Genomic DNA, 15,004 nt, shown 5'->3' with positions numbered 1-15,004 from the left:
GCCCTGCATCAGTTTAAGCAATTGTCTTTATTTTTTTAAAACAAGGCATTGTGGTGATCTGGGAGCAATCAAAAAAACCAGAATCAGTGATTATTTTTCATGAGAAACTGTGGAAATAATTGATAAAAATAAACTACCAACTGCCTACATGTCATATGTGCTGTAAAGCAACATTCTCTGGGTTGTGTTTACTGAGAGTTATATAATATTGTTTAAAGAAATGTTTTTACATGCAGGTTTTCTTCAATTTTGCATTGAATAGAATTTAAAATGTATTTCTCTCAAAGGGAAGATGTTTTATAGGTAGACAAATATGCTGGAGAAACTCAGCAGGTGAGGCAGCATCTATGGAGCGAAGGAAATAGGCAACGTTTCAGGTCGAAACCCTTCTTCAGACTGATGTGAAGGTGGAGGGTGTGGGAAGAAGAAAGGAAGAGCAGTGGGCTGAGGGAGAACTGAGAAGGGGAGGAAAAAGTAGGGACTACCTGAAATTAGAGAAGTCAATTTTCATACCACTGGGGTGCAAACTGCCCAAGCGAAATATGAGGTGCTGCTCCTCCAATTTACAGTGGTCCTCACTGGCCATGGAGTAGGCCCAGGACAGAAAGGTCGGATTTGGAATGGGAGGGGGATTCATTCATACTTTATGAATACTTCATTCATTCATCATCGTTGAAAACATTAGCGACGTAGTGGTGCTGGTTTCCAACGGGAACGGTGACGGACGCACCACACATCTGTCCTCCAGTTCTTGCAGACTTCCACCGCTGGAAGTATAGGATTTTGGTGTGTGTGCTTTATCATCATTCCTTACAATGCAATGTACGACAGTAATCGCAACTTTTACCGAAATTTAGATGGCCGTTGGCTTGCTAGAAGCTCATCCGCCCTTTGACAGGTCTTGTTTTTGGTCCTGCTGGGGGTCCACAGCCCCCTCCTTACCCGGCAAACCAGGTGGGGGAGACGGTTTGGTAGCCAACTATCCGACCATGGAGCACATATATACACAACCTGGCATTCATTTTCCTCAGCATAAGACTGCAAAATAAATCTTCATCTGGAGTCCATTTTAGAACCAAATTATATTTGGCTTGCATATTTGCTTCTCATGGCAGACTTTCAGCAACTGATCAGGCATAGAGAGAATAGCAGCTTTGTCCCAAATCTTACTTTGTTTGACTTGAGTTACCCAAGCAGGAAAGGAGGAGATGTACATCACACACGATGCCTTGGGAAAATTCTATCATCCACTTAAAGTTTTGAAATATGAAACAGGATTTACTAGGAACAGCAATATTTACCATCCATCACTACTTGTCCTGGTACCTAATATAGTCGAGCTACCTTGAATCAATGCATAAAACAAAGTGCTGGTGATACTCAGTCAAGACCCTTTTTCAGTCGCCCCACTACTCCAGACTGAAAGAGCCAGACAGACAGGAGGTCTGAAGTGTCCTGACCTGAAACGTCGTCTGTCCATTACCTCTACAGATGCTGCCTGATGCGCTGAGTTCCTCCAGTTCTTTCTTTTTTTGCTCAAGATTTCAGCATTTGCAGTCTCTTTTGTCTTTCCCTTGAATCAACGCATTTTGTGTTACAAAGATATCTGAACTTGCCACATCTCTCTTTGGAAGGAGTTTCAGAATTCTGACCAGGTGAAAAGAGCCGAGCTGTCCAATTAATGGCTGCATTATTTCACCCTATTATAGATATTCCTCTTCTTCCACCCATTTCTGCCCATTCACATCTTCTCTGCTACTTAGACTAACTTGCTTTCACTCCTCAGTTCCGTTGGTTGCTCTGAAAAATTTACTGTTTCTCTTTCGACTACCGTACTTTTCATTTATTGTCTTTATCTTACAGATTTCTAGCATCTGCAGTTTGTGCTTTCATTTTCATTTTAGGTCCAAATTAAGCTTTCTTTACCAGCACTCAGCAGGCAAAGAGTTATGAAGGGAACAAAACATTGTAACCAAGAGCAAATATCATCATAGGTAGACACAAAATGCTGGAGTAACTCAGCGGAACAGGTAGCATCTCTGGAATGATTCAGAAAAGCAATTCCAAAGAGTTTAAAAACAAGGTCACCATTTGAATGAGACCAAAGTGGTTTAGATAACCCAGACCCTGGAGTTACTTTTAATGACTGATTTCTAACGGAATGCCATCATCCTGCATTTTCCTTCTGATGGTGAGGCGCTGCTTTCTAGAACTGCATGAGAAGATTTAGTCCAGTCTTTTATCATCCTACACTAGTAATGACACGAGAAGTGCACATCAATGGATACAAAGAATGCATTTCCGGACCATGAAATAAAGCTGTTTGGAGTAATATGTTTTTCTTCGGTGATGAGGTCATACACAGAGGAACTGCCAAAGATGCCTGAGCAAGATGCCACAGTTCTGCAGAAATCACACACTATAAATACATCACACCACTGGTGCCAGCAGTGAATGAGCTACTTTCACAATGGTGTCACCTTTTATTGTTGTTACAACTACCAACAAAAATTATTCCACCATATTTCTTTCTGGTACCATGCAGGCAGCAGAGAGAATTCCCAGAACCATGGGCAACCAATTCTATCCCCTACCCATTTTTAAACTAACCTTATTCATTGATCATGAAGGTTTTGCTCTGGCCAACAATGATTAGTTTAGTTTAAAGGCACAGCAAGGAAACAGGTTCTTCAACCCACCAGGTTCATGCTGACCATTGATCACCTGTTCACTCCAATTCTATGTTATCCCACTTTCTCATCCACTCCCTACACACTAGAGGCAATTTACAGACACCAATTAACCTACAAACCTGCATGTCCTTGGGATGTGGGAGGAAACCGGAGCATCCAGAGGAAACCCACAAGTTACAGGGAAAATGTGCAAACGCCACACAGACAGTACCCAAGTCTCTAGTACTGTGAGACAGTAATTCTATCCACTGCATCACTGTGCCACCCAAATGTCACATTTAGCAATGCAACTAAAAACCATAAAGTATTAAAATAACTGAAAAGCCTTGTGTCTTGCTAACCTAAAGTGCAATACAAAAAGTTCTCACTTATATAGCATTTGTCAATCCACAGAATATCCCAAGGTACTTCACTGGCTGTAAAACCAATTGTTACAAGACAATTTTGTAAATTGTCATTTTTATAATGTGCAAATTACAGGGCTTTAACATAGTAAAACATCCCAAGGTACTTTTTATGTACCGCCCACATCTCTGTACCGCCCACTCTCCTGACATCAATCTCTGTTATCGCCCACTCCCCTGACATCAGTCTGAAGAAGGGTCTAGACCCAAAACGTCACCCATTCCTTCTCTCCAGAGATGCTGCCTAACCCTCTGTTACTCCAGCATTTTGTGTCTATCCCAAGGCACTTCACAGGACAACATGCCACGGAAAGGAGAACATTGGCTTAATGGTAATACTTTTAGTGATTCAGGAAGAGTTCCAGAGCCCAGGGCGTGGTCAGCATAACAATGGAGAAACAATAAGAAATGAATAGAGAGATTCTAAGGATGTCATAAGGTCATAAGTGATAGGTGCAGAATTTAGCCATTCAGCCCATCAAGTATACTCTGCCATTCAATCATGGCAGATCTATCTCTGCCTCCTAATCCCATCTCCTGTCTTCTCCCCATAACCCTTGACACCCGTACTAATCAGGGCATTAAAATACAGTGAAGAAATATGTCATGGAATCATTTGAAAACCAGGCTGTTCTTTTCCTAAATTTCATCTCCACATTCCGAAAAGCTTCAATGTAGGTTCATAAAGGCTCGGGGCTGGAACGGTGCTCCGGTGGCTGGGATGGTGTTCTGGCGGTGGTGGCCTGAGTCCGGGGTTCGGCCGCGGGCCAGCGGCTGCGTCAGCAGGACTGGTAGGCGGCAGCTTCGACCACCCCGGGGCGCGGTGATTGAGCCGCGGGACAGTTTTTAACATCGCCCGGTGGGGTATCGCATCAGCGCAGAGGGAGAAGAGGGGGGAAGAGACTGCAACCCTAAGACTTTTGCCTCCATCACAGTGAGGAGATGCTGGGTGGACTCACTGTGGTGGATGTTAATATGTGTTTATTGTTGTTTTTTATTGTATTGTATGTTTGACTGCTGCAATTTCGTTCAGACTTCGGTCTGAATGACAATAAAGGCTATCTAATCTAATCTAATCTAATCTAAAAATAAGCCAAAGGCTGCTAGATGGATGAGGCATGATGCAATTGGGACAGTATCAGCAGTTTTGAATAAGCATGCTGATGAATGGTGCTGAAGAGGATAGCAGGGAGAACTGGGTATTCCAGATCCAAGAATGCAAAAGCAATATGTAGACCTCATATCTTCATAAATTATAGGAGCAGAATTAGGCCATTCGGCCCATCATGTCTATTCCGCCATTCAATCATAGCTGATCTATCTTTCCCTCTCAACCCCATTCTGCTACATTTTCCCCATAACCCTTACAAATTAGACCTCTGCTAAAAGCACCAACTTCCTACTTTTCCATTCACAAATTATATCACAATTTTATATTATATTCCCCATACTTGAATATTAAAAACATGTGATAAACTGATGCAATTATATTTGAATACAGCGGGAGACTATACAGCAAATTGTTAACATCTGGAAAGAGCAAGTTGGATTATAAAAGAAACAGAGTGAAAATATAATGTGTATCAAGACAATCTACCTTCACTAAGCAATACACAAAGCATAGCTTGAAAGATATAAAAACCAAAATAAGTTTACCAAGAATGAATCCTACAATTTAAATACCTTATCAACCTAGGTCTAAAATTGAAACTAAAGGCAACATTGTAATTTAAAAAGTTAATTGAAAATCTTCATGAAACTGTGAAAGTACCCGATATATGCAACATTTAAATCAACCACAAGATCCACAAAATAATCATTTCACTTAGTGATTGTAACTCCGCATTTAAATGTTATATTTAGGAGGTACTAGAACATCTGCAGCTATTAAATGGACTGTCAACTCGTGTGTTAAATGAAGTGACGCCTGGAATTAGCTATATAAAATACAAAATATATGATTTTCAAACATAGTGCAAATATACTGCAATTAATAACTGCTGCACACCAAAAAAAAACCTCATGGCTCTTCATTCTTGCATTCGCATGGCACAACATCTCATAGCATTTGATATTTTAATTAAATATTCAAACTCCAGAATCTCAAGTACAGAGGTTGGCTTCTAATTGGAGACACCAGTGATTTCAGATACTGAAATCTTGAGCAAAAGAGCTGGAGGAGTTGCTGCCTGTCCCTCTGAGTTACTCCAGCATTTTGTGTCCATATTCGGTGTAAACCAGCACGGGCAGTCCCTTCACTACAGAATATAAAGAATGTATTGCCTAGTCGAGTTCCAGTCACTTGCAAGGCCCAGACACTTCAAAGGTCTTGTCATAAGGCAGAGGCGAGTGGTGTGATGGGAGGATGGGAGATGTAGTTCAACCAGTCGCGCCGCTGGCCGGGAAGTCACGGGGACCACGTGACCCTCGGGACTACAACTCCCACAATGCCCCGCCGGCAAAACAAACCCTGACATGGGAGAAGATAACGCGACCGTTCTCCTCAGCATCAACGGCCGGCTATTCGCATCGCGGATTCGGTAAAACAAAAAGGAAGACAAGCTTCCCCCCACTTATTTATAAACCGTCTTTCTATGTAAGGATACGGACCTCTCCGGGCGTCCACAGCCGCCGCCGCCGCCGTCGTGTGGGTCGCGGTGGTGTGAGTGGAAGCTTCTGTCGCTGCCGCTCCACCGCATCCGCAGGGCAGCAGCCGCGCATGCGCCGCTGCCAGGAACCACTAACTCAGCAGAGTTAAGCCGTCAAATTCCCAGTCCCGTTACTTTAGCATAAACACTTCCCCCTCCAGCCCAGCAATTACGATCACAATTAAATGCCAACTGCTGACCTTTAGTTTGGGAGAGGGGAGGGGAGGGGAGAGGGGAGGGGAGAGGGGAGGGGAGAGGAGAGGGGAGTGGGGATGGGAGAGGGGAGGGGAGAGGGGAGGGGAGGGGAGAGGGGAGGGGAGAGGGGAGGGGAGGGGAGGGGAGGGGAGAAAGAATTGTAATTCTATCTGCCATTCTAAATCTTCATTTGGTTTTGTGTGGCTGGATTGCAAACAAGGTCAACATCCCACTTTGGGGGCATGACCATTGAATCCTCCCACTTTGCTGTGTTCAAGTTCAAGTGAGTTTATTGTCATGTGTCCCTGTATAGGACAATGAAATTCTTGCTTTGCTTCAGCACACAGAACATAGTAGGCATTTACTACAAAACAGATAAGTGTGTCCATATACCATGATATAAATATATACACACACACTAATTGTCCTTGAAAAGGTGCCGGAGAGCTTTCCTTCTTTGACTATACTGCAGGGCTATACTATACAACGCTGCTAGGAGTAAGGAACTTTGTGTGGGGAAAAACAACCGATTTCTTTGCAATTAAGGAATATTGTGTAAATTGTAGGAAATGCTGAGGGTTGCTAATGTGACCGCACCTCTTGTCCTTCTTGGTTGTAAAAGCCCTGGGTTTGGAAGGTATCAACAACTTGGCCATGGGGAGTTGGTGCAATGTATTTTGTACGGGGTACACAATGTAACCATAGTTCGCCAACTGGAGTAAATGTTCAGGGTCGCAGATGAGGCACCAATCATAGAGTCATAGAGTTATACAGTGTGGAAACAGGTCCTTTGGTCCAACTCATCCACACCGGCCAACGTGTCCTATCAAAGGTACACAAAAATGCTGGAGAAACTCAGCGGGTGCAGCAGCATCTATGGAGCGAAGGAAATAGGCAACGTTTCGGGCCGAAACCCTTCTTCAGACTAATGGGGGGGGGGGGGGGGGGAAGGGGTGGGGAGAAGATAGGAAAAAGGAGGAGGAGGAGCCCGACGGCTGAGGAAGGGGAGGAGACAGCAAGGGCTAACAACATTTTGCGAATTCAATGTGCATGCCCCCAGGATGCAGACTCCCCAAGCGGAATATGAGGTGCTGTTCCTCCAATTTCTGGTGTTGCTCACTCTGGCCATGGAGGAAGGTAGTCCCACCTGCCTGTGCTTGACCCATATCCCTCCAAACCTGCCCTATTCCAGTACCTGTCTAAATGCTTCTTAAACAGATGTTAAGAAGGATATAGGCATCACTGGCAAGGACAACATTTATTGTCCTTCCATGCTTCAAAGCCATCTCGGTGGGGCATTTCTGAGTCAACTGTAAATCAGATTCTGTAAGGACAGTAGATTGCTTTGCCTGAAAGATATTAGTGAACACGAAGAGCATTAATAAGATTCATCACTGATACTAGAGTTTTATTCTTGTTTTATTTATTTGCTTTAGAAACATAGAAACATAGAAATTAGGTGCAGGAGTAGGCCATTCGGCCCTTCGAACCTGCACCGCCATTCAATATGATCATGGCTGATCATCCAACTCAGTATCCCGTACCTGCCTTCTCTCCATACCCTCTGATCCCCTTAGCCACAAGGGCCACATCTAACTCCCTCTAACTCCCTCTTAAATATAGCCAATAAACTGGCCTCAACTACCCTCTGTGGCAGAGAGTTCCAAAAGTTCTTCTCATCTCGGTTTTAAAGGATTTCCCCCTTATCCTTAAGCTGTGACCCCTTGTCCTGGACTTCCCCAACATCGGGAGCAATCTTCCTGCATCTAGCCTGTCCAACCCCTTAAGGATTTTATAAGTTTCTATAAGATCCCCTCTTAATCTCCTAAATTCTAGAGAGTATAAACCAAGTCTATCCAGTCTTTCTTCATAAGACAGTCCTGACATCCCAGGAATCAGTCTGGTGAACCTTCTCTGCACTCCCTCTATGGCAATAATGTCCTTCCTCAGATTTGGAGACCAAAACTGTACGCAATACTCCAGGTGTGGTCTCACCAAGACCCTGTACAACTGCAGTAGAACCTCCCTGCTCCTATACTCAAATCCTTTTGCTATGAAAGCTAACATACCATTCGCTTTCTTCACTGCCTGCTGCAGATTTACATTCCTTGGAAACCTTCTGATCTACCTAGTTTGGCCTATATGTGACTACACATGCTGGCCCACATGCTGCCTTGATGCTAAGGGCAATCAGTCTTATCTTGTCTCTGGACATCAACTCCATTGATCACGATTAGACCAAGGCTGAAAACGTAAGTTATTGATGCCTGGAATTACAGTCCTGTCAGAGACAGGTTTCATCATTGTGACAGAGGGCACCATACCTTTAGGTGGATTGTCATTGTCCTTGTGATGTACAAGGACAGAGATTGTTCATTGGCTGTCTCACCTTCAGCTGGACATATGCAGGCAGGACATGCATCTAAATGCACGACAAATGGCAAAGCAAAACAGCCAAGGTTTTTCCGAAGATAGACACAAAATGCTGGAGTAACTCAGCGGGACAGGCAGCATCTCTGGGGAGAAGGAATGGATGACGTTTCAGATCGAGACCCTTCTTCAGAGTCTGAACAAGGGTCTCGACCTGAAACATCACCCATTCCTTCTCTCCAGACCTACTGCCTGTCCCACTGAGTTACTCCAGCATTTTGTGTGTATCTTCAGTGTAAACCAGCATCTGTAGTTCCTTCCTACACAGCCAAGGTTTTTTAGCTGTCGTAAATATTAAGGATGACATTATGAGTTTTTTGAAAATAAATGTTATATATTTTGGAAAAAGTAAGCATAATATGGATTGGAAGACCATTTTACAAATGCTACACGGTGAACAGAGATGTATAAGGTATAAAGAGTGGATGAGCTCAGGGTGAGCTCAGTTTAGGATAGAGATGGGGTAAGATTCAGAATGCCAGGAAGCTGGCACTCCCAGTCTGAAGAAGGGTCTCGACCCGAAAGATCACCTATTCCGTTTTTCCGAAGTTGCTGCCTGACCCGATGAGTTACTGCAGCCTTTTGTGCCTATCTTCGGATAAACTCTTTGATAAGAAGACCCAGCGAGATAATATCTACTCCAAAGGCAAAAAAACTCCTAAAACCGAAGCTGGCTGGGGTGGTGTTCTGTTGAGGTGGTGAACCCAAAAAATCAGCATATCTGTGATATGTAGTTCATCAAACATGTCCACACACATATTTGGATGTAGGTGGGAGTCCAGGTGGGGCAAAGGTGTGGGGAGAGAAGGATTGAATGTTTCTCTCCCCATTGATGCTGCTGCATCTGCTAGATCTGAATGCATCCAACATTTTCTTTTTGTGCTTTCTGTTTTGGATTTGCAGCATCCGCAGTTTATTTTTGTCAAAGAAACACAAGGGCTGCCAAAAGATATGGGAGGGTGTTTTGGCATATTCAAATGCATGCTATAAGCCCTCCGAAGATAGGCACAAAAGGCTGCAGTAACTCATCGGGTCAGGCAGCAACTCCAGAGAAAAACTGGGAGTCAGGGGAGAGGAAAACGAGAGATATGATAAGGTACAAAGAACAAATGAATGAAGTATACAAAAGGACAAAGCCATCAACGATGATCAAGGAAAGATGGAGCCCACAATGGTCCTTTGTTGGCTGTGGAGAAGATGATAATGAGTGATACAAACAGTGAAACTCGGCAGGACAACAGTGAGACTAGGGTGGGGGAGAATTTTTGCCCTAGTATGAAACACTTCATCTTGGAAGCAGATGCAGGTGTAGAGGGAGGAATTGGGAGTAAGGGACAGAGTTTTTGCAGGAAGCAGGGTGGGAAAAATTGTAGTATAGATAGTCGTGGGAGTCAGTGGGTTTATAATAGAAGTCAGTAGATAGTCCATCTCCTGGGATGGAAAAGGATGAGATGCAGTGTTCATGTTGAATACATTAAGCAGCAAACCCCACCACCCTGTAGTTTCACTGTTTGCGTCACCTTCTCCTCAGCCTACAATGGACCATGGTGGGCTTCCATCTTTTCTTGGTCACCATTGCTGGCTCTTATCTTATTTGTCCCTTTTGCAAAAAAAAAGTAAAGCAAAACATTTGCGTTATGTTACTGCGTGGGGACAATGCAGGCCGTGACATAAAGCCACCAAGCCACAATGGCAACTGAGGTGACATAGGAGCAACCCGAATAAAGGCGTTTCCATGCCGCGGTGGAGGTATCTTAGCAACAGAGGTGTAACGGGCCAGGGGTGGGGAGGTTGTTTGGCGAGTTGGTGTCAATGGAAGACGCCCGGGACACATGAGGTTCCATTTGCAGCCAGGTCGTCCTGAACTGGGTTGCAATTCCGCGGCGGCTTCACACAAGGCGCTACTTATGTCCCAATAGACACGATAAGAGATGGCACACACTTTCACGTTGAACGAGCTGGTCAACCTGTCCATCGGCACCCCCGAGGTGGGTGTGTGCAACTTCAACGCGTTGCATGCGCTCTTGCACGGTATCCTGGAGCACCTGAACCTACAGGACGCGCAGAAGACGGTGGAAGAAGTTGAGGTGGAGTTCATCAAACCCAAGAGGTCTAAGGAGAAGGCCCCCGAGGATGAAGCGCCAGCTTCGGAAGAAACCCCGGGCAAGGAGGAGAAGGAGCCGAGGGAAAGCGGGAAGTCGGTCTCGCTCTTCCACCAGCTGGAGGAAAAAGTGGCCAAGCTGCAGAACGCCATGGACGTGTTGGGGCAATTGCCCAGCGTCCCGGAGCTGATGGCTCGCAGCCAGGCGGAGACCAGCAGTCGCAAGTACTCGGTCAGCAGCAGCATCGGCGTGGGCGGAACAGGGCCAGTGAAGGAGATGTGGCAACTCATGCAGGTCAAAAAAAAGGTGGAAGCCAACGAGGATGGAGTCCACAAGGTGCGGCATTGGGTTTTAACTTTCCTTAGCTGCTATAGATATTTAAGTATCGTTGGGTAAATTGAATGGATTAAAGGCCGATAAATCCCCAGGGCCAGATAGGCTGCATCCCAGAGTACTTAAGGAAGTAGCTCCAGAAATAGTGGATGCAAAGGAGAGTTTAAGAAGAGAAATAGATATCCATGTATTATTGGGGAGAGTGGAACTGAGAGAAATAATTAAAGAGGGCTTAACAAAAGAATGGCAGAGAGGATGGGAAATGGAAGTCAGGGGTAGGCACTACTTTTCTATACAATCTGAAGTTAGGAAAATATGTTTCTGTACATCTTTGTCCCGTAGGGACTCAGTTAAACTGTGTAGATTGAGGTTGGGACACTGTGGGTTAAATTACTATTTGTGCATTGTAGGGAAACATGTTTCTGGCTTGTGTGAATGTGGGAGTAATGAGACAGTTAAGCATGTTTTCCTAGAATGTAAAAAGTACAGGGTAGAAAGAGAAGTATTGTTTGTTAGACTGACAGGACTTGGAGTTGAGGCTTTTTCTGTTTCATCTTTGTTTGGACACAGTGAGAAACATCAACTGATATCCAGGGCTGTTCTTCAATTCCTGCAAGTTACAGGACTGTATGTAAGGATTTAGTTCAAACTTTGACCTGTGGAGGGCAGTAATACGCTTAGCAGCGTCTACACTGCCGGAATCCTACAAGAAGAAGAAGTAGAATAGTGGATGCATTAGTAATAATCTTTCAAAACTCTTTAGATTCTGGAGTAGTTCCTGAGGATTGGCGGGTAGCAAACGTAACCCCACTTTTTAAGAAGGGAGGGAGAGAGAAAACGGGGAATTACAGACCAGTTAGTCTAACATCGGTAGTGGGGAAACTGCTAGAGTCAGTTATTAAAGATGGGATAGCAGCACATTTGGAAAGTGATGAAATCATTGGACAAAGTCAGCATGGATTTACAAAAGGTAAATCATGTCTGACGAATCTTATAGAATTTTTCGAGGATGTAACTAGTAGCGTGGATAGGGGAGAACCAGTGGATGTGGTGTATCTGGACTTCCAGAAGGCTTTCGACAAGGTCCCACATAAGAGATTAGTATACAAACTTAAAGCACACGGCATTGGGGGTTCAGTATTGATGTGGATAGAGAACTGGCTGGCAAACAGGAAGCAAAGAGTAGGAGTAAATGGGTCCTTTTCACAATGGCGGGAGTGACTAGTGGGGTACCTCAAGGCTCAGTGCTGGGACCCCAGCTATTTACAATATATATTAATGATCTGGATGAGGGAATTGAAGGCAATATCTCCAAGTTTGCGGATGACACTAAGCTGGGGGGCAGTGTTAGCTGTGAGGAGGATGCTAGGAGACTGCAAGGTGACTTGGATAGGCTGGGTGAGTGGGAAAATGTTTGGCAGATGCAGTATAATGTGGATAAATGTGAGGTTATCCATTTTGGTGGCAAAAGCAGGAAAGCAGACTATTATCTAAATGGTGGCCGACTAGGAAAAGGGGAGATGCAGCGAGACCTGGGTGTCATGGTACACCAGTCATTGAAAGTAGACATGCAGGTGCAGCAGGCAGTGAAGAAAGCGAATGGTATGTTAGCTTTCATAGCAAAAGGATTTGAGTATAGGAGCAGGGAGGTTCTACTGCAGTTGTACAGGGTCTTGGTGAGACCACACCTGGAGTATTGCGTACAGTTTTGGTCTCCAAATCTGAGGAAGGACATTATTGCCATAGAGGGAGTGCAGAGAAGGTTCACCAGACTGATTCCTGGGATGTCAGGACTGTCTTATGAAGAAAGACTGGATAGACTTGGTTTATACTCTCTAGAATTTAGGAGATTGAGAGGGGATCTTATAGAAACTTATAAAATTCTTAAGGGGTTGGACAGGCTAGATGCAGGAAGATTGCTCCCGATGTTGGGGAAGTCCAGGACAAGGGGTCACAGCTTAAGGATAAGGGGGAAATCCTTTAAAACCGAGATGAGAAGAACTTTTTTCACACAGAGAGTGGTGAATCTCTGGAACTCTCTGCCACAGAGGGTAGTCGAGGCCAGTTCATTGGCTATATTTAAGAGGGAGTTAGATGTGGCCCTTGTGGCTAAGGGGATCAGAGGGTATGGAGATAAGGCAGGTACGGGATACTGAGTTGGATGATCAGCCATGATCATATTGAATGGCAGTGCAGGCTCGAAGGGCCGAATGGCCTACTCCTGCACCTAATTTCTATGTTTCTATATATATAAGGCTTTTGCCTTCCATCACAGTGAGGAGGTGCCTGGTGAACTCACTGTGGTGGATGTTAAATTTGTGTTTATTGTGTGTTTTTGTTATTTTTATTATATGTATGACTGCAAGGCACGAAATTTTATTCAGACCGAAAGGTCTGAATGACAATAAAGGATAATTTACTGTCCTAAGCCTAGGGAAGTACTTGTAGTTCTCATCTCTCTCTTCCAAACCAGTACTGAGGCAGAGTTTTCCTCTACCAAGATCTCTCTTGGAGATTACTTCTGTTTTATTTGCATTGTTTTTAGATTACTATTCCCAATAATCTACCTTCACACTATAGCTATCCCTGAGTTGGTGTTGGACAGGATAAAGGACATGGTACGACATTGTCACGGTAAATACTGCTGTCAGTTTGACTTTCTTTGCATTAAGCATGGTCCGCATACCAAGGGCACAAGGACGAATTGTGAGTATTTAAACAGGCAAATCAAAATGTGATGGGAACTCTGACCTGCTAGGGGAAAGCAGCTAAACTTGAATGTTAAGATGGAGTTTAGGGATTGCATCTATTCCCACCTTCAACACAGTCACTGTCATAAGTTCCTAAGTGATGGGAGCAGAATTGGGCCATTCGGCCCATGAAGTCTACTCCGCCATTCAATCATGGCTGATCTATCTTTCCCTCTTAACCCCATTCTCCTGCCTTCACCCCATAACCCCTAACACCCAAACTGTCATGTCCTGCAAACTTGTTGAGGCTTTGGTTACAATTCCTCAGTAGTCCACACAACTCTTGGTAATTTCTCACTTCCACTATTAGGTAGCTTACACACACAATGGTATGATGGTCCTTATGGGTTTGTTTAGGGTTTTAACCATATCCACCTTTTTTAGCACTAAACTTTTCCTTGTTTAAAACTGTTGCCTCTTCTGCTTCCCTACTGAATACTGAGGAACATCAAGCATCAAGTGACTCCTTTTTGAGCATGGTCTCTCACTATTTGCACGAGGCAGTATTTCTAGCCTATTAATCATTATTTCACGCATTACATGATAATTTAAACATTTGAAGTGACTTCTTTTGTAGATTCCATCATACAATTCTGTAACATTTCTAATTATCTCTCTTTATCATTGTGCACCCATTTCTACCTTTGAATGTACACAAAAATGCAGGAGAAACTCAGTGGGTGCAGCAGCATCTATGGAGCGAAGGAAATAGGCAACGTTTCGGGCCGAAACCCTTCTTCAGACATCTTGGTATCCAGCTCCCCTGCATTATTTTAAAGTCTTCTTTCGTAACATCTGTAAACGTATCTCTGAGGAAATTGGTTCCTCACTTCAGCAATGACACTTCTTTATTGATCAATGTGACATTGGTCTTTAGTATTTTTAGCTTGTAATAACAAAAATAAACGTATTGCTATCGAACTGACCTTTATTTTTGAAAACACCACTGGGGAAAAATAGTTGTTATTGCACGACTGAAATGCTCAAGCCCTGAATCTCCTTTCCCTGTTTGTCACGGTTGCCATAATAATGCACTTGTCTACAATATAATGTTTCTTGGGATTGTGACTATTGTGTTATGGCAGATAGAAGATAATCGTCACTGTTGCTGTTAATCTGCAATCAAAGTAATCGCATGTTTCCATTTTTTCAGGCGATGGGGTCACTACAAGAATTGATGAATGCGATTAATCTCTTGACTAGCAACCATGACAATATGAAGAAGGACCTTGAGAAAGTAAGTTGCTGGTCATTCCAGGAATTTAGTATGCTGATATTTACCAATTGGGGCTAATCTTCATAATAATTTCGTTTTTAGTTTTAGAGATGCAGCGCGGAAACGGGCCCTTCGGCTGACAGAGCCCGCGCCGACCGACAATCACTGTACATTATCTCCACCCTACACACACGAGGGACAATTCTTTATTCATACACCAAGCCAATTAACCT

General features: G+C 43.9%; 1 protein-coding gene and 1 long non-coding RNA gene across 3 annotated transcripts in view; one reads left to right on the top strand and one right to left on the bottom strand.

The window, feature by feature from the left end:
- The window catches only part of cdip1 (cell death inducing p53 target 1), a 22,212-nt gene extending 16,401 nt beyond the window's left edge, over positions 1 to 5,811 (bottom strand). Inside the window, exon 1 of one of the 2 annotated variants that reach the window (XM_033041006.1) lies at positions 5,708 to 5,811. In XM_033041006.1, coding sequence (XP_032896897.1) covers positions 5,708 to 5,796 — 89 coding nt within the window. In that variant the 5' untranslated portion in view covers positions 5,797 to 5,811. The remainder of the gene's footprint in view (positions 1 to 5,707) is intronic. The other variant, XM_033041005.1, reaches the window with a different exon arrangement.
- On the top strand, positions 5,547 to 15,004 carry LOC116985892. The gene is made up of 3 exons (XR_004415366.1): positions 5,547 to 5,637; positions 14,709 to 14,792; positions 14,874 to 15,004. It is a non-coding gene; the product is annotated as an uncharacterized LOC116985892 (long non-coding RNA).

Source organism: Amblyraja radiata, chromosome 22 (genome assembly GCF_010909765.2).
Source record: "Amblyraja radiata isolate CabotCenter1 chromosome 22, sAmbRad1.1.pri, whole genome shotgun sequence".
Lineage (NCBI taxonomy): Eukaryota > Metazoa > Chordata > Chondrichthyes > Rajiformes > Rajidae > Amblyraja > Amblyraja radiata.
This window is presented reverse-complemented; position numbering and strand designations above follow the sequence as displayed.